An 18,415-nucleotide genomic window follows, 5' to 3' on the forward strand; every position below is an offset into this window, starting at 1 on the left:
ATTATTTATTTATGTAACATATTTTTATACTGTCCAGAACCCATTGTCTCTGGGCGGTTTACAACAAAGTTACTTCTAGTCCAGCATCCTGCTTGCCACCATGGACAGATGTTTCTGGGAAACCCCAAAGTAAGACACATAGGCAAATAGTCCTCTCCTGCAGTTCCTTTTCAGTGACTGGTATTCAGGTATACTTCCTTTGGGAGTTGCATATAACCATCATGACTAATAGCCATTGATAGATTGTTCTCCATGAATTCATCTCTTTTAAAGCCACCTAGACTTGTGACTATCATCAGATCTAGTGGCAGTGAAGCACAAACTCCCGATTCAGCCTCAATAGAATCCTTTCTGATCTGCAGAATTGTCAGTGAGGAATCTGAATTTATGGCATCCTAAACTGTCTTTTTACAACCATAATTCCTAGTGAGCATTACTGTATCTGCTCAGCTTCACCAGGGGTGGTCCAAGGTCCTGCTTTATCCCACTGCAGATTTCTCCAGCTCTACAAAGGTCATCCATTGTTATGATGATACAGCTCTGAAACTAATCTGGATGAGGGTTATATGTGCCAAATTTCTTCATGTTAGCATTGTTTTGTGGGGCACTTGAGAATGCATATTGAGTGCATGCATAATCTGAATTCCATGAAGTAATGGTTTGAATGATAAATCTACCAGGGCTATCTCTAGCTTTTGAAGGGCCCAGGTCAAGAACAGTTTGCAGGGGTCCCTATTGATGAATTCCAGTCTTGCCCAGACCAGAAGAGTCTCTGCTGCTGTGCCGCTGTGCCGCAGAATGGGGCCCCCATAAGCGCAGAGCCCTGGATAAGCATTCCCACAATCCCACCCTTCAGTCAAGCCTGAGTCCACCCACCTACCCACTATCCACCTACCCATTATCTAGGCTATGATTGGTGAGGAAAACCTGTAAACTCTTGGTCATGCTGAACCAATCACATAACTTCAGCATGAACACAGGTCAGGTTGGGCTAGCTCAACCCATATTCTGACAATGTGACTTGGTCATATGAGTTGTTCACTCTAGCTCAGGGCTGGGTAAACTTGGTCCTCCACATGTTGTTGAATTACAACTCCCATCATCCCCAGCCACACTTTATTAGGGATGATGGGAGTTGTAGTTCAACAACTACAGTTTTCCCAGTTCTGCTCTAGCTGCATTGGGGTGCTTCATTGAGCTCTAAATGATTGTCCCTGCACAGTGAGGAAGGGAAGTGCCCCAATTGAAATGCCCTAGTCAGCAGAGGGAAGTCATTATGTATTATTTTGTTCATTTAATCTTTGCTTAACGGTCAATTACTCTTTAGGCATAGGCCAATCCTGCTTGATTGTCAGCAGCTGGCATATACATACATACACACATACATACATACACAAATCAAGTTTTGAAATGTCAGTGTGGAGTCTATTCAAACCTGAAAGCAGCATATCTTTAGTCCGTGCCTTTATATTGAGGAACACAGACCACAATGAGAGGAGAGCTGATCTTGTGGTAACAAGCATGACTTGTCCCCTTAGCTAAGCAGGGTCAACCCTGGTTGCATATGAATGGGAGACTAGAAGTGTGAGTACTGTAAGATATTCCCCTCAGGGGATGGCACCACTCTGGGAAGAGCATCAGAAGGTTCCATGTTCCCTCCCTGGCAGCATCTCCAAGATAGGGTGGAGAGAGACTCCTGCCTTTAACCTTGGAGAAGCCACTGCCAGTTAGTGTGGACAATACTGAGCTAGGTGGACCAAGGGTCTGCCTCTGTAAAAGGCAGCTCCCTACATTCCTATTAAGAGTTGCTATCAAAGGACTGGGCAGTAAAGCAGCAGCTTCCCACCCTCCCAGGGTGGAAGGGGAAGGAGTTGTCAAAGGAGATGGCAGTGGCATCAGTTCTTTCTCTACCCATCCTTGGAGGATTAGAAGAGCTATTGCCACCTTCCCTGAAGTCCTTCAGCACCTTGGAGGGGTGGGAAGGGGAAGGGCTGCTTCTCCTCACCCCTGCCACCTTCCAGTAATCCCTCACCTCCTCACCCACCTCCCTCTCCCAGTGGGAGAGGCTCAGGAGTCCCATGAGACCTCCGGCTTCAGGGCCCATGTTTGTAGCCTGGCACTGGCACTGCCCTTCCTATTACCCATTAGTTTCTCTCTAGAACTTATCCCCTGACTTCTGATTTTATGTGCACATGTTTAAATTCTTATTCAAGTTTTATACCAACTTTGTAATTCTTTCCCCTTTGAATGTTATTGTTCCAGTGCTAACAATGTAATTAATGAAGGCAGCATACATCTGTTCCTTTCCTTTCCTTTCCTTTCCTTTCCTTCTGCATGAATCACTTTGCTTCTACATATTTATCCTAATGTCATTCCACTGTTTTAACCATAACAGTTTTTGCATTACTTAATTAGCAATTGTTTCTCTCTCTCTGCTTAAAACTATAGCTTACAGCTTTGTAAAATTCTCTCTCTCTCTCTCTCTGATTATTCTCTTAATTGAAGATAATGATGACCACTACCACAATTGTGGTGTGAATGTGCCTAAAGGAGTGTGCTTGCTTACAGTTAAAGTCTTCTGGTGTGAGTAGAGTAAGCATTGTTCATTGCTACTTCTAATAATGTCTTGGATTTCCAGGCGAATATGGCCCAATGCAGCCACAGAAGAAAGAAATACGCTTGCATTATTGGAGATGGTTTGCAAAGGAGAATTTAAAGCTTTAGGAATCATAGCTGTTAATGGCATCAATCAACCTAACCGTCTTCTTCACAGGCAAGTCCAGACTCAGAGCACTCATTTACTTCCCTTAGTTTAATTAAGGCATTTCCTCAGAAACTGAGTGATAATATAAAGAGGAAACAGACAACATCTAGGACTTACTCTTGGGTGTGTTTTTCAAGGCTCAACACATAGGCTAAGCAACAGTGAGATCCAGATATCGAAAGGTATATCCCACATGAAAATACATCAAAAAGTATATCCCACTTTCCATTATGTGGAAGTCTGGTGTTGAAAAGGTATCAGACTCCATGGAAAGTTGTGATTTTAAGTCAGCCCTCTGTTTTTTAGTATTTGTGATTGGCAATCATAGGACAAAAACAGTGTCTGGAGCTTAGTGTGTAATAAACTACTTGAAATAATAATTAAGCATAAATTAGTAGAAGTTGCAATACAGATAAGGGGAAAAAAGAAATTTCTTCTGAAAAAATAACATGAGTTAAAATATATTAAATATATTAATCAAATTGATTGTTAAAATAGCTCCTACTTTACTGACAATTTCCATAGGTGTGTCCATGAAAGTGTGCTACTAGAAGGATTAACTGAGCTTATTGGGCATGTGACTGATGCTGGAAAACATTCAGAAATTGGAATATGGGAGGTCCAAGTACCTCTTCCTACAATATCAGGTAATCTAGCTGAGCACAAAGAATGTTGTGCAATGGTAGAAAATAATCCACTTAAGATCTTATGTGCACCAGCTAATTAACACTTGTCGGGTTGGTGCCAGTCAGAGATACTTTTAATTCATATCAGTCTTCTTCTGTGAGTTTGAAAAAAGTATGACAGTGGCAGCTGTCCAGACTAAGGAAGTGCTGGTGCAGCATGATGATTTCCAGACTAATGCAGTGCCAGCATGTGAGTAGGTGGGTGGATTTTTGGCAATATTTCTTTTCCTCTGAAGCCCTCTGTGACATGCCAAAATACAGTATGTCCCTGAGGGCTGTGTGACCCTCAGGTACACGGGGGTCAAGTGGCACAGAGGGCTTTACAGGGAAGGGGGGATCATTGAAAAATGCCCCCCTTGCACATGTGTATTAGTGTTGCTATGCTAGTCTGGAAATTGCAATACTGCACCGGCACTTCCTCAGACTGGCTGTCATTCAGTGAGTTTTGAAGAGTCTATGCAAGAGAGGATAGGCCTAAGAGGGAAAGAGTATGTGGTTAGTGTATAGATCCTGATCAGGACAATGTGCAACTATAATAAACTCTGTGTGTGTATGTGTGCATACTGTTTTCCTTTTAGGTTTAGCTGCAAACACTTTTATAGCTGGGAACGAAGGTGGCATAATTGATAAAGCAGTCCCCGAGGTTTATGTCCTGAACAAACAGAAATCCTATCTGGAAGACAGTGCATCTCTTCAGCTAATGAAAAATTCTAATGTTGGTGAGTTAGTTGATGAGAAGGACCAACATTTTTCAATGTATTAAGACTGCCATCAGATGTTATCTTTTGTAGACTCTTTGCCATAAGAATGTCTTGAAAAAAATAGCATACATATGGCTATATGCTGAGTGTCTGCAAATCTTACTGAAGTCGGTAGGACTTCACATGTACAATGCTGAGAATTTTATAAGCAGGTCTTGGAATCTTCAGTGGGGTCCAGACAGGATTGATCTGACCACAGGTGCAACTAGGTAATTTTGGACCCTAGACATGAGCTTATTCCCCCCCACAAAAAAAATAAGCATCTTCTTTGTATATATACAATTCACCACAAACCCACAGATCTGGGCCAGATTGCAGTTGCCAAAAAACAAACAAAGAAGACTACGCAAACCCCAATAGATTCACACAGCTTCTTGATCATTCACAAACTAACTGGATACAACATATGTCCCTTGCTCCACAGTTCAAACACAAGACCAACTTGGACATATAGTGCATTCATAAGGAAAGTAAATTAGAAACACAATATGTGCCTCTTGCTTCACAATTTTCATGCAGACCTTTTAGATCACAAACCAACTTGAGTATAGCACATTTGTTGAAAATGTTATTTGTTTATTACTACAGTAAACAAACTATTAGTAGGTTACTAATAGAACTACACTCCAACATCAAGTCCATGGTGAGAGTGGGCTGTCAAAGGTCTTTATCATATCCCATTTTATTGGAGAGAGGTGTTAAGGGCTATTTACTTGCTCCCTTTTAATTTAATTTTTACATTAATGATTTGTATTGGCCATGGAATTGCAAAGTTTTTTTCTTCTTTCATTTAGTGGGCATAAAGATTTGATCTTAATGTATGCTGATGACATGGCACATATTTCTTCTGCTGAGATTGGCCTCAGAAGAATTTTGGCCAAACTGGTTGATTATTGTGAAAGGGACAAACTGAGGATAAATTATGACAAAACAAAAGTAGTAACACCAAACATAGGTGGTCAATTAACACCCAACAAATAGAGCAATCCTCCTCCTTCAAATATCTGGGTATTTCCTTCCATAAGTCCCTTGCATGGAAGACACACCTTACCACTGTCTTCCTCTACACCTTGCCCCCACTCAGCATAGAGCGGGGGCTATTCTGATGTTTTTCTACTCTAATTGTTAGCTCTTGCACTTAAAATATTTCAGGTGAAGTTGATATTACAGATGTTGTATGGTGTTGAGATCTGAGGGTGGGATGTGAAGGTTATTGCCCAGTTGGAAATAGTCCAGAACAATTCCCTAAGGAAGATGGGTCTTCCCCAGGACATTCCTGCTGCCTATCTAAGAATGGAGGTAGGTCTACCTTCAATCTCTGCCAGAGTCCGTCTAGCATTGCTAAAGTACTTTAAGAAATTAGATAGCCTCCCGGAATGTCACCTAGCCAAATTTTGTTATTCACATTACAGTATATGGGCAGGAATCAGTGTACCAAACGTCTGTCCAGGGGTGAAGCCACCATAGCGTGAATGGGTTCAAAGAACCCAGGCCACCGCACTCAGGGCCGCGCCTTGCACCCCAACCACGCCCCCTGCCTCTGATGTCAGATGCAGGGGTTTGCCCATTTGTGAGGAAAACCTGCCGATGTCTGACATCTGGTGCAGGGGGCATGGCTAGGGGGGGCCACTGGTGTTGGACTGAACCATGGCTGCCACTGGCCTCCCTACTCTACTGCTTCTGTCTCATATCCTACAGTTGTACTCCTTGCCTCCGGTGGGGGAATTTAAATCTTGGAGCAGAGAAAATATTAGAGATCGGCTCCTTCATGTCGGTAGAGATGCTGCTACGGTACAGTCTTCAAAGTTTTCACTCTGGTATTGCTATTATAAGAAACGTAGGAGTCTCTCACAGTATTTTGTTAATACTGCCAGTGCAGCACTGAGAAAGGCTTTCACAACTTTACTTTTTCAAACTATGCCCACAGCATATCTTGAAGGGAGATTTTGCAAACGTCCAGTAGAACAGTGCTGGTCAAGTGGAGGACATCATCCACTATATCTTATACTGCCCTATCTATAATGTGATCAGGCAGAAAACACTGACAGCTTATAGATAAATTTAAAGGTTCAGATGTAGAATGCAGATGTGCTCTCCCCCCTGGACTTACAGGCCAAAGTCTAGGGCCCCCCCACCCCTTGCGGGCCCCCAAATCCTCCTTATTTGGTCCTGAATGGTGTAGTTGCCGCGCCACTGGCCTGTGCTGTGCTGCGTGGCCAAAAGTGACTGTAACCTGCTCCGGGCAGCTGAGCATGACCTCTGCTTTAGAGACAGAGTGGGCAGTGGGGAAAGAAATATGTGGGATGAGTCTATGTAAAGTTGCATGCTGAAATGTTTCTGCTAATGTATATCTGCATAAATATACCTGTTTTATATTCTTACATTCTTGAAAGTTCAGTTGCTGTTTGTGCCCTCAAGAACCCATGTTAAAAATACTGTGTGTGTCATGGTGTGTGTGTGTGTGTGTAGGGGGATGATGCTTAAATTGCAACTGTTGGTGGGAAGAGCTCCAAAGACCTTTAGATCCATGCTCCAAAATTATCTAAGTGCACCTCTGGTAGAATGTTTGATTTATTTTCTTGCAGATGTGATTCCATATGTTAGTTGTCAAGTTGCCACCTTCATCTTGCTTTCTTTTAAACTCAGAAATAAATTCATATGCTCTGTTCTAAAGTCAGTGTGGCTCCCTCCTCCTCTTGCCCCTTGCCGACGGGACGGATCTGATGCCTCTCTCTGGCTGGGGGTCTAGTGGCTCTACAACTGTAGCATTGGTTTTAGCTTAAGCTAACTTAAGTAATTCCATGGTATGCTGTGCTTTGTTTTTCTTTCACATTATGTTATATTAAGTTATGACCAGTGGTTACAACAATAAACTTATTACTTACTTACTTACTTACTTACTTACTTACTATCTATCTATCTATCTATTCAGATGTAACAGTTCCAATTTCACTAAGTGTGAAGTATTCTATGGATAGAGATAACTCTTTCTGGCAGCTTTACTACAGCAGGGAGGGCAGGGGTTTAGCAACATTGGAGTGGGCCCAGAGACGAGATTTTAAAATGCCCCCCCCCGCTCACTGAAGAAATTGTGGACGATGCAAGTCATTTAATGGTACTAGAGAAAGACATGTTGTTCTGGTAGCTCCAGGTCTTAACACTCTCATCAGTTTTGGAGGATGAATACAACTGAAGGAAGCCCGGGCGGGTGCGCGGCTAGGAGAGTCAGTCATGTGACTTGCCTCTGGGGGGCCCTCCAAGGCAGGGGGCCCCCAGACAACTGTCTCCCCTTGCCCTATTATAGTTATGCCCCTGAGGGAGTGGGATAATTAAAAATCACAGGATTGACCAATTTCCTTGAAATAAAAATAAACACAGCCCTGTCATCTTGGGCTACATATGTGCCTAATTTCAGACCTCTTAGTCCAGCTTTTCTGGAAATGTAAAGGGTTGGGCAAAGGACAGAGCATGTTGCACTTTTTAATGAAGGCAAAGGGCAGAATCCTTCACATGGGGGAGGAATAATGGTCCAAGGGGGCGCTACCAGAAGGTTTTGTAATTTTCTGCCATGAAACAAGCCATTTACAAGACTTCATTATTTTTTAAATTCAAAAAACCATTAAAAATAAACAGTTTGACCAATCTGCTTCAAAACCAATACACAGAGTCCTGAAAATATGTTCTACATCTCTGCTAAATTTCATACCCTGGGCCTAGCCATTCCATAAATTTAAAAGGGGCCCTCTTTTCCCCTGGGGAACATCATGGGGCCCTCTAGGAGAGTGGGCACATGGACCTGGGCCCCCAGGTCTGTGCCTAACAGCACCCTTGGTTCCAACCACTGATCAATCTTGCAGTACAAAACTGAGAGTGGGAAGAAAGGTAGTGTACATAACCAATATCAAGTTATATGAATATTTATCAGTATAGTGATCATTTGGACTGTGCCACTTGCACTGATTGAGCTAAGGCTATTTCTTCCTTTGGACCAGTAGCAATCATCATGTTTGTACTGTTCTCATGTGTTTGGCAGGCAGTCTGGCACTCCAAAAACTCTCTGTCTGGGAGTGCCTCTACATGGTAAGTGCTGAATCCAAACAAAAACAGACTGTGATTTTGTTAAAATGACCACACCATCTCTACTTTCTTGTCAGATTCTAATTGCATCATGGCATGTTACGTCACTAACTGGGCTCAGTACCGTCCTAATCCGGCAAAGTTTTTTCCAAAGGATATAGAACCAAGGTTGTGCACTGACATCATATATGCCTTTGCATTCATAAAGGACAACCAGATTGCTCCTTCTGAATGGAATGATGTACGTGAACTTTACCCCCAGACCCAAGCACTGAAGAGGAGGTCAGTTTTTTAAAACATACAATATTCAGATATAAATTGGAAGTGGTAGGATTTATATCTTGTGTGATGCTTAAAATTCTTTGGAAGGCATAGGGAACCAGATTTTATTCTGGTAGAAATATATTGTTGTGAGTTTGCAGTCATGAATGCTGGCTGGCCATTGCTTTGTTAGGCAAATAGTTTTTCTACAACAAATTTGTTCCTTGTTCTGGTATAAGCATCTCAGACATGTGCTCCCTTTTCACAGAAATCGTAACCTGGTGACCCTCCTAGCTGTTGGAGGATGGAACTTTAGGGATAGGTGAGTTTTCTTATTGACTGTTAAAAACTTGGGGATGGTGATATTCAGGCTGAGAATCAAACAAGCAAAGTGATGGATGAGGTGCATGACAGCAGCTGGAAACAAGTAGTGTTTGGGGTTCTTCACTCCCCCAGAATGCCATTTGGCCTCAACTCGTTAGGCCTCCCCCCCCCTTCTTTAAAAGGTGAAAATGGAGAGGGGGTGGATGAATAATGCTCTCCTCAGCTCTTCACTCCACCCTTCCAAGAACAAATGCAAGAATTCAGTGACTGTAACAGAATTCTTCTTACCTGTACTATTAGTTATTTGATTAGCTCAGAGGTTAGTTAGGATTAGGGTTAGGGTTTGTATAAATACAAACAGAAGGTCAAAAGCCAGGAAATCACACAAGCAGCGGACTGGGAACAACCACAGCATATGCACAGTGTAGAATCCAGAGGAGAGAGTTGTGGTATGCAAGGAAACGACAGTGGAGTTGAATCAGGAATATTAATGGTTTAATGAGATAAATGTTATTTACCGAGAGGCCAGTACAGTCTGCCTTCAGTGCACTTGCTGCTGTCTAAATTGCTACTTAGGATCAACTTTTTGATCAGCTCTAGTTAATACTAATTTTAAAAAACAACAACTGTGAAGGATGGTGAATTGTTTTATGATCGCTGCTTCAATCAATCAAGCAATACTTTGTCACAGTCACAGACCAGTACAGTTTACAAACAGAAGCCCAGCACAATAAACCAACAAAGTTATGATACAGTGGTTAAACATATAGCTAAGACAGAAATGATTCTTAATGAGCTCCTGGAGAATTTTACTGGCTGTTAATCAGAATTTAGTCACATTGTAAGATCTTGAATCATTCTGGTCAGTTAAAAGATAATCGAGATAAAAAGAATCTGTACAACCTGGATGACAGCTAATAAAAGGAGTTATATATTTACACCGTATATTTTGGTAAAATTGACAAAAAAAAAAGAGCACATGTGCCGTTTCAATCTCTCTCGAGTTGCAGGGACAAGTACGTTCTTTGTAGGGGATTTTTTGGTATCTCCCTTCTAAGATTGCTGTTTGCAAGGCATTGCATCATGCCTGTGTCAAAGTTCTGTGATATTTTGGTACAATTATCACTTTTAGATATCTAGCATGGTTAAAGCTCAAAGCTTGGTTGTCCAAATGGACACCAACAGGAATAGAGCCCTGGTCAATTTGATGCTCCATATAACATATTCTTTGCATGAGGCTGACCTTGGCATTTTTATATCCCAGACTTATTAATGCAGAAGGGGAGAAACCATAACGATACAGCCTTTCCTCCAGCTCTCTTTTCCACCTGGAGTGGTAGATATCCATTACCACAAGTGGAGCTAAACCTACGGGGTGGAAAACCAGCTTTTGCCAGAATTCAAAGATTTAGCCAGATTGCTGCCTGAATGGTCCTTTTGGCATTTTGCACAGCTAACTTCTCCAGAGGAAACTGGAAGAACTAGCTGTCTATGGATTTGATTTAGTTTACATGTCTGTCCAGACAGTGATAAGTAGTACACATTCATAGCAGGCTTATTGTTTGAAGTATGTACAGTTGTATGTATCATAGCTTTCAGACTCTTTATAGAATTAGTGTTTTAAAAGGCATTTTGTTTGTTTCAGGTTTTCTGACACACTTTCTACACCTGAGAAACGCAATCTCTTCATCCGCTCAGTTATCCCATATTTGCAGAAATATGGCTTTGATGGGCTTGATCTGCACTTTGAATATCCAGGTACTAGGGGCAGTCCTCCTGAGGACAAGCATCACTTCACTTTGCTGGTACAGGTATGAAATCTACAGGAATAGCAACCTACTATTTACATTCAAAAACTAGGAGAGAAGTTTATGAAGAACTTATTGAATGTTATTGTATTTTAACTTTTGTAAACCACTTTGAGATGCATTATGAAAGGAGGTATAAAAACTGAAAAATAAATGAAGTGCTTTCCAACTATGAAAAAGAGTCCTATACCACACATGATGGTTAAAAGACACACTTCATAGATCTTTTGCTTTTCTAGGAAATGATGGAAGCTTTTAAGATAGAGGCCAAAGAGACTGGGAATAAGAGGCTGAAGCTTACTATAGCAGTTGCTGCTGGCAGACCAACAATAGATGCAGCATATGAAGTTGAAAAAATAGTGAAGTAAGTTCGGAAAAGCAAAAACAAAACCCCTTGTAGAACACAGTCCTGGGACTCCTTAATTTAAAAAACTCCCCCAGAATTCTGGATTCAAGCTGAGCTGGACCCACAGGAGCAGTCCTGAAGCTAAGGCTACTAATGTCAGATATATGGTGACTGCCTGAAATGGCTCAGTGGGGATGAAGAAGAAGAGGCATTTTACATGTGTTGCAAAACACTCTCTTCTTTATTGCTTCATGTACCTTATAATTCAAAATAGGCCTGAACCCTGTCCTTGCCTCAACTCAAGCCCCAAATTGTAGCTCAGAGATCTCTCAGGTTTGTTCATTGGGGTTGGAGTGGACAGGAATTCTTTCTTACCCTACCAACACATTAAGAACTTTTCTACAGATTTTCTCAGATTTCCAAAAGTAGAGATTGCATTTTCCTGAGAATGGAGGTGGAAAAAATAAGGTGTAGTGTAATGATGACAACATCTTTCTAGAATTTTTTCTTTAGTTGATCTAATTCTAAATTCAATTTTTATTGCAGGAATGTAGATTATATTAGTGTGATGACCTACGATTTCAATGGTGGTACTTTTAGCAAATACACAGGGCACAACAGCCCCCTCCACCGTGGTGATCACCCTGATGAAAATCCAGAGTTCAACTGTGTAAGGAATGGAAAACTTGTTTATTTTCTTCACTATATGATGGGTGCTGATGATGAGAAATAGTATTAATATGTTTTCTCACTGTTGTTCCTGCAGGAATTTGCTATGAACTATTTGGTTAAAAAAGGTGCTCCTCCTGAAAAACTTCTCATGGGATTCTCCACTTATGGACGCACCTTCACTCTTAACTCCACTCACACATCTGTAGGTGCCCGGGTTTCTGGGCCTGCCTCTGCTGGACGGTATACAGGACAGGAAGGCTTCTGGTCTTACTATGAGGTAAAGAAACTGAACTTTGCTTTTCAGACTTGTTATGGCTCAGTTGCCATTTCTACATTTCTCCAAAGGTACAAACTAAATCTGCATAAAATCAGTTAGGGGCTTAAACTATGCCAATTCTAAACATTAGTTTTAGATTCTTTTTACTTGTGCTGCATTCATACAGTAACAAGGATCCTGGTTGAAAAGTTTAAAGTGCCTAGAGACATCTATATCAGGTGGAACAGAAATATGCTACATACATACATACAGTCAGTTCCAGTTTCCACAGGTACTTGGTCTAGAAGAAATTGCTTGCTTCTAATATTACAGATGTTAATCTCATAGTTTCTGTGTTATTTCTGCCTTATGCTGGACCAAAGACCAAAATAAAGATATTGACTGATTGACAATCAGCTCCACTGAGCTCACTAATCCTGATTAACTTTTTAACTAGAATCTTTGTGATCATATGAATGCAGCCAAGCTTTCTGAATGTGGATGCATTGAAGATTTTCTTAAGAAGTATTAGAGCTGTACTTTGTGTTTAGAATTCATGATTCTACCATTTTGTACTATTGAGATGTGTGTGTGTGCATATTCATCCCAACACTTAATTCTCTGCTTCTAATGCTTAAGTCTCTGGTTTGTTGTTTCCCATAATCACATCCTCTGTATCCAGTCTTCACAGCCTTAATTCACCAACCAATTTTCTTGCAAAGACTGAGTTCATTCACTTACACCATGCACTCTAGCACATACAAGGTGAACTCATTCGCTTCTCCAGAGTCCAGACCACTTTGTCCACTCAGCAAAAAGTATCAGAAGATCCGCAACTTCAAAGGAAAGATGACTTAACAGCTGACTGCTCACTATCTTTTGCTAGTCAGACACATCAGATAGTCCAAATTTGTCCCAGATAATCCTCTAGCTTTTGATCCGAGGCATGAAGGTGGAGGGCTTGGAGTGACTCAGATATTATCTGCTAATATCAGGGGTGGCCCAAGGTACTGTGGTGCTTGAGATAAGGTGCCAAATTCTGCCCTGCCCCATGTCCCTGGTGGGGGCCAGAACCCTTTTAAAAGTGATCCTTGCAAGTTTTTAAAGTGGCATGGGAATGTTGCCAGCCGCCTCCTCTTCTCTTCTTGTACTTCTTGCAACCTCAGGAAGGAGTGTGAAAAGAGGTACTCCTTGCAAAGTCTGCCAAGCTCAGATCAGTCCTGAAATGCTGCTGTGATGATGGTAGCAGCAAGAGGTGTCTTGTCACCTTGCTGGTGCCCCATTAATCCACCATCTGAGGTTACTACCTCACCTCACCTCATGAAAGGGCCACCCCTTATCAATATGCAGAGTCTTGGCAACCAGTGGGCCATATTCCTGGAACTGGAACTTGATTTTTCTTCCCTGTAATTAATCCTTTCATATGTTGCAACCTTAAAAAATGATTTACTGCTCTGATAGTTTTCCTAATAAAATGTATTGGTGGATTCATTAGATCAAACCCAACTTTGCTCTTGTCAATATCAAATGTTTGCAGATTTGCTCCTTTCTATACAGTGGAGCTACTGTTCAGTGGATCGATGACCAGAAGGTCCCCTATGCCTTCAAAGGTAATGAGTGGGTTGGATATGACAACAAAAAGAGCTTTGATTACAAGGTAAGGACTTGTTTGCTCACTTTTCTTTTTCTATGTTGCTTGCTTCTCAGTGGCACATATACATTTTATACCTTCTATTATTTTGCAGATTAAAATAGGGATACTATTTTGAGCTTGTTTACACACCTGTTCTTACACCTGTCCTAGATCACTGACTGAGCTTCCACCATCCCCAGTCACTCACTGCTAAAGTTCTCCTCCAATGGTGTACTGCATTCAATTATGAGCCTAGTTTACACTTGGTTCTAAAGTAGAATGTACTAGTAAACTGACCACAACAATTACATACTTTTTAAAGAATGCTTAGAGTTGAACTTGTTAATAAATAGTTGCAATTCAATTGCATTCAGCAACATTTCATTTACTGTTTTTTGAAAGGGTACGAAATGGACAGGGGTGGAAGGAAGGCAGTTCAAGGGCATTTCATGTGCATACATTTACATATACATACAGGTAGCAGGAAAGTAATTTTCACTGCTCTCCCTGGCCTCCAGGAGTATTCTTTGCCTTCCAGAAATATGGCAGTGAGGACTGCATTTCTGGAAGCTACAGAGCACTTCTGGAAATCAGAGGGAGGAGCAGAGATTGCTCCTTTCTGTGCATGCACGTCCGCTGCTTGGGAAGCCTCTGGCTGTGAAAGTGATATTGCTCTTGATGTTAGCTAGTGGGTGGGTTCAGACTTCAACATGGCAGCAAGTCCAGTTCTGCCAAGGTCTGGATCTTGGTGAGCACGGACTCCCAGCATGAGCCACTACTTCTCTGCCTTCTGTGTGATCCAAACTCACCAACATTATGATGCTGAGCAGAAACTCCATCAGCCACCCAACATCGACCCCCTCAACTTCATGTCTTGGTTACAAATGTTGGGTGGTGCAGGGAAGTGCTGCTCAGCAACATTATGTTGATTGGTTTGGATGACACCCAAGGCCAGGAACCAGCACCAGGAGCACTCAGAACCAGCAGCTGGCAAAACCAGATTTGCCACTGTGTTGTCTGAACCTGCCCAGTGTTATTCCAGGGATAGATACCAGGAAAGAACAGCAGTTTCTAGCAGGTTTTATTTGGAAATATGAGCTGAAACACTTATACTAGACCAGGGGTAGGCAGCCTTGGCTCTCCAGCTATTGTTGAGCTACAACTCCCATCATCCCCATCACAATTTATTGTGGCTGGGGATAATGGGAGTTGTAGTTCAACAACAGCTGGAGAACCAAGCTTGCCTACCCCTGCACTAGACTTTCCTCTCAAGATAGATTTAAATGCTACACAAAACAAACAACCCTCCCCCCCCAATAGAACTACAATCCATTAGTAAAAAGGCAGCAATATTGAAGTCCTGTCTCTCTCGCAGAGCCACATTTTCCAGTTGTCATACATTAGGGACAGTCTTGATTGATGTATTTTTGTGTAACTTCCCTTTGCATAATTTTCATGGTGCAAGTGTGATTTCTCCTTATCATCCGAATCAGTTATTTTCAGTGAACAATTTTGCAAGGGTTTTGGGAGCTGAGCTGGTCATAGCTAGGTGTAGGTATATTTTGTCCTAATGTTTCCCTCCCTACATTCTGCACCAAGAGAAGCTGAATTCTGCTCCCTGTATGTATGAGGCAACAAGTTATTCAAGACACTGTATGTACACTTCTGAGCACTGGAAATCATATTGCATCTGCCTTTTGGGATTGTGCCAGGCACTACTCACTGTACTTTGAAGCCATTTTGGGGCCTGTTGGGAACCGCCGCAACTGGCAGCTGGGCACTGGATGGGCTTGTCTGCAGCCACACTCACCTCCTGACATCTCCTGTTGATGATGTCACGGCGTGCATGCCGATGCCAGTGGGTGGAGGACCATGGAGCCAGCCATGAGGGAGGCAGGGGAAGGAGTTGGGGGAAGGACTCAGGGATGACACTGCACATGGCCCCGTGGGGGAAGGAGACACACCAGGTGTGGGTGCCTCATAGGAGGCATGCTCAACATGTCTCAGATTATTTAGATGTTGCTCAGCCGATAGTGAGGACTGACAATCGGAGAGGGCAATGGGACCTTCAGGAGAGGGCTAGAGGCTGTCCCATGACCCTGAGAGTGGGTACAAACAGAGAAAAGGGGAATAAGGTGCTGCCAAACCTCCTCTCTCCCACAAGGGAACTTTGAGGCCTTGCAGTCACCCAGGGCAGAAGGCTTGGTTGCTGAGGACCAAGAGCCTTCCATGGGCGTAGAGACCTTTGGACAAGGGAGGACAAATGTCCCCAGGCCTGGAGGGTCACAGGGCCCACAAGAGTCCCACAAGGCTCAGGGTGCTCCCTGCCACCATCGCCCTTTCCATGCCAGCTGCTGGGGCATGCGGCACTTTGCGCCTGTGTGATGGGAAGAAGCGTGTTGGGACTTCCTTTCTCCTCTCCCCATACTTCATCCTCCCAGCAGATTGCCCCTTGCTGCTGCTCCACCCCCTGGACACCATGCAGGAACCACCAGAGTAGGGGCTGCCGAGCCCTGATCTGCCACCGCCCCCGGTGGAGGACGGCAGCCCTGCGCCCAGCCTGGCTCTACGCCATAGAGCCAGTGCTGCTGCTAGCCACGATGGTGGCCACTCTCCCAAAAGGCTCACTGAACGGTGAGTTCAAGAAACAGGGAGGGGAAGGCTTGGGGGGAGTTAGGCTGCTCCATCCCCTTGCATCTGACGTCAGATGCAGGGGGCATGGCTTGGGGCTCTGGAGGTGCACACGCTTTACGTGCGCAATGGAGGCCCCCTGTCTAAACTTTGTCCCCTGGCTGCTGGGAAACTCACTACGTCCCTGGAGGCTTCACAGGGCCAAACTACATGTTACAAAAAGCATGTAATTAGACCTTGCATATTTGGTTTTTTTTGCATGTCTGGTTTTTTAAATAGCAGCTGTGAGGATCGGGGTTAAAGCATCCTTCCATGCACACCATGGTCCGAATCCAGATTAGGCCACCTGCAGATGCCATTTAGGGTTAAAAAAGAACTAAGAAGCAGGTATGCAAGGGCCAATCGTGTGTGTGTATTACAACGTTTCACCCTTTTGATGCTTTAAGGACTAGAGCTTCCTTTTAAAATGAAAACAAACAAACAAACAACCCTACCTAGCAAAGACTACCTGCAAAAATATCAATATTTGCATTATAGCTGTGCTCATATGATAGAATCACAGCCTTGGTTGATTTTGCCTGTAGGCCCAGTTTGTGAAAGACATGAAGTTTGGTGGGAGCGTGGTGTGGGCCTTGGACCTGGATGACTTCAGAGGCATTTTCTGCAGTGATAGACCTTATTCTCTGACGTATCGCCTGAAGTTGAATCTTTTGGGCAATGGTGAGATGATGCTGTTTGGTGGATTTTTTAAAAAAGACAAATGTTCACATTCTGCATTTGACGTTGTTCTGCATTTTCTTTTTAGCTGTGTGTTTATGAGGACTGCTGTGTGTCCGTACCTGAGAGAGATTAGTTTCACATCCTATTCATGCGATGTGCATCATGAATCAAGGCCAAATTTTATATCAGCTGAAATTGGTGTCAAACATTCCAGTGACTTCAGTAGTGCAGGATCAGCTTCTTTTTATGTTCTTCAAATTATCCTGGTCTTGAAGTTCTCAACATGGAATGTCGCATCAAAACCTACACCAGGGTACCACATTATGTTCTTCTAATCTGGACCCTTTTCAATCTGGCTTCCGCCCCGGATATGGGACTGAGACTGCCTTGGTCGCTCTAGTGGATGACCTACGCCGGGAACTAGACAGGGGGAGTGCGTCCCTGTTAGTTTTGCTGGACCTCTCGGCGGCGTTCGATACCATCAACCATGGTATCCTTCTGGGCCGCCTCTCGAGTATGGGAATCGGAGGTACTGCACTGCAGTGGTTCTGGTCCTTTCTTGGGAGGAGGGTCCAGAAGGTGGTGCTGGGGGACAACAGCTCGGCCCCGTGGCCGTTGGCCTGTGGGGTCCCACAGGGTTCAGTCTTGTCCCCCATGCTGTTTAACATCTACATGAAGCCGCTGAGAGAGATCATCCAGGGACTTGTACTGAGTTGTCAGCAATATGCGGATGACACTCAGCTCTATCTCTCCTTGTCACCTGATCCAAGGGAGGTGGTGGATGTCCTGAATAGGGGGCTGGAGGCTGTGATGGGTTGGATGTGGGCTAATAAACTGAAATTGAATCTGGACAAGATGGAGGTACTGTTGGTCAGTAGGAGAGACAATCGGGATGAGGAGATTTTACTGGTTCTGGATGGGGTTGCACTCCCCTTGAAGAAGCAAGTACGCAGTTGGGGGTAATACTGGACCCGGCTCTTCTTTTGGAAGCTCAGGTGGAGGCGGTGACCAGGGGTGCCTTTGCACGGCTTAGGATAGTATGCCAGTTGCGTCCCTTTCCCGAGAAGGCAGATCTGGCCATGGTTACCCATGCCTTAGTCACGTCACGGCTGGATTACTGTAACACGCTCTACGTGGGGCTGCCCTTGAAGAATATCCGGAAACTGCAGCTAGTGCAAAACGCGGCAGCTAGGGTTTTATCCGGAGCTGCCCAATGGGAGCACATCACACCCATTCTGAAAGAGTTGCACTGGCTGCCAGTTCATTTCCAGGTCCAATTCAAGGTGCTGGTTTTGACCTTAAAGCTCTTAATGGTTTGGGCCCAGGGTACCTGAGGGACCGCCTGCTCCCAAGGGTTGTTGCCCGCTTGACAAGGACATCTGAGGGGGCTCTGCTCTGGATGCCGACAATGAGGGAGGCCTGGCTGTCGTGCACTCGGGACAGGGCCTTCTCTGTTGCTGCCCTCAGGCTTTGGAA

The 18,415-nt window shown here is 43.6% G+C and overlaps 1 protein-coding gene across 6 annotated transcripts in view; it reads left to right on the top strand.

The window, feature by feature from the left end:
• Positions 1-18,415, top strand: part of LOC128325369 (chitinase-3-like protein 1) — a 44,831-nt gene that overhangs the window by 24,972 nt on the left and 1,444 nt on the right. For 4 of the 6 annotated variants that reach the window (XM_053251083.1, XM_053251086.1, XM_053251085.1 and 1 more), the window contains exons 6-16: positions 2,639-2,773; positions 3,290-3,411; positions 4,029-4,169; positions 8,366-8,570; positions 8,818-8,871; positions 10,519-10,684; positions 10,921-11,045; positions 11,574-11,697; positions 11,794-11,976; positions 13,493-13,612; positions 16,804-16,939. In XM_053251083.1, coding sequence (XP_053107058.1) covers positions 2,639-2,773; positions 3,290-3,411; positions 4,029-4,169; positions 8,366-8,570; positions 8,818-8,871; positions 10,519-10,684; positions 10,921-11,045; positions 11,574-11,697; positions 11,794-11,976; positions 13,493-13,612; positions 16,804-16,939 — 1,511 coding nt within the window. Of the gene's footprint in view, positions 1-2,638; positions 2,774-3,289; positions 3,412-4,028; positions 4,170-8,365; positions 8,571-8,817; positions 8,872-10,518; positions 10,685-10,920; positions 11,046-11,573; positions 11,698-11,793; positions 11,977-13,492; positions 13,613-16,803; positions 16,940-17,024; positions 17,723-18,415 lie in introns of those variants that run through there. The other 2 variants (XM_053251087.1, XR_008307404.1) reach the window with 2 other exon arrangements.

Source organism: Hemicordylus capensis, chromosome 4, assembly GCF_027244095.1.
Source record: "Hemicordylus capensis ecotype Gifberg chromosome 4, rHemCap1.1.pri, whole genome shotgun sequence".
Taxonomy (NCBI): Eukaryota; Metazoa; Chordata; class Lepidosauria; order Squamata; family Cordylidae; genus Hemicordylus; species Hemicordylus capensis.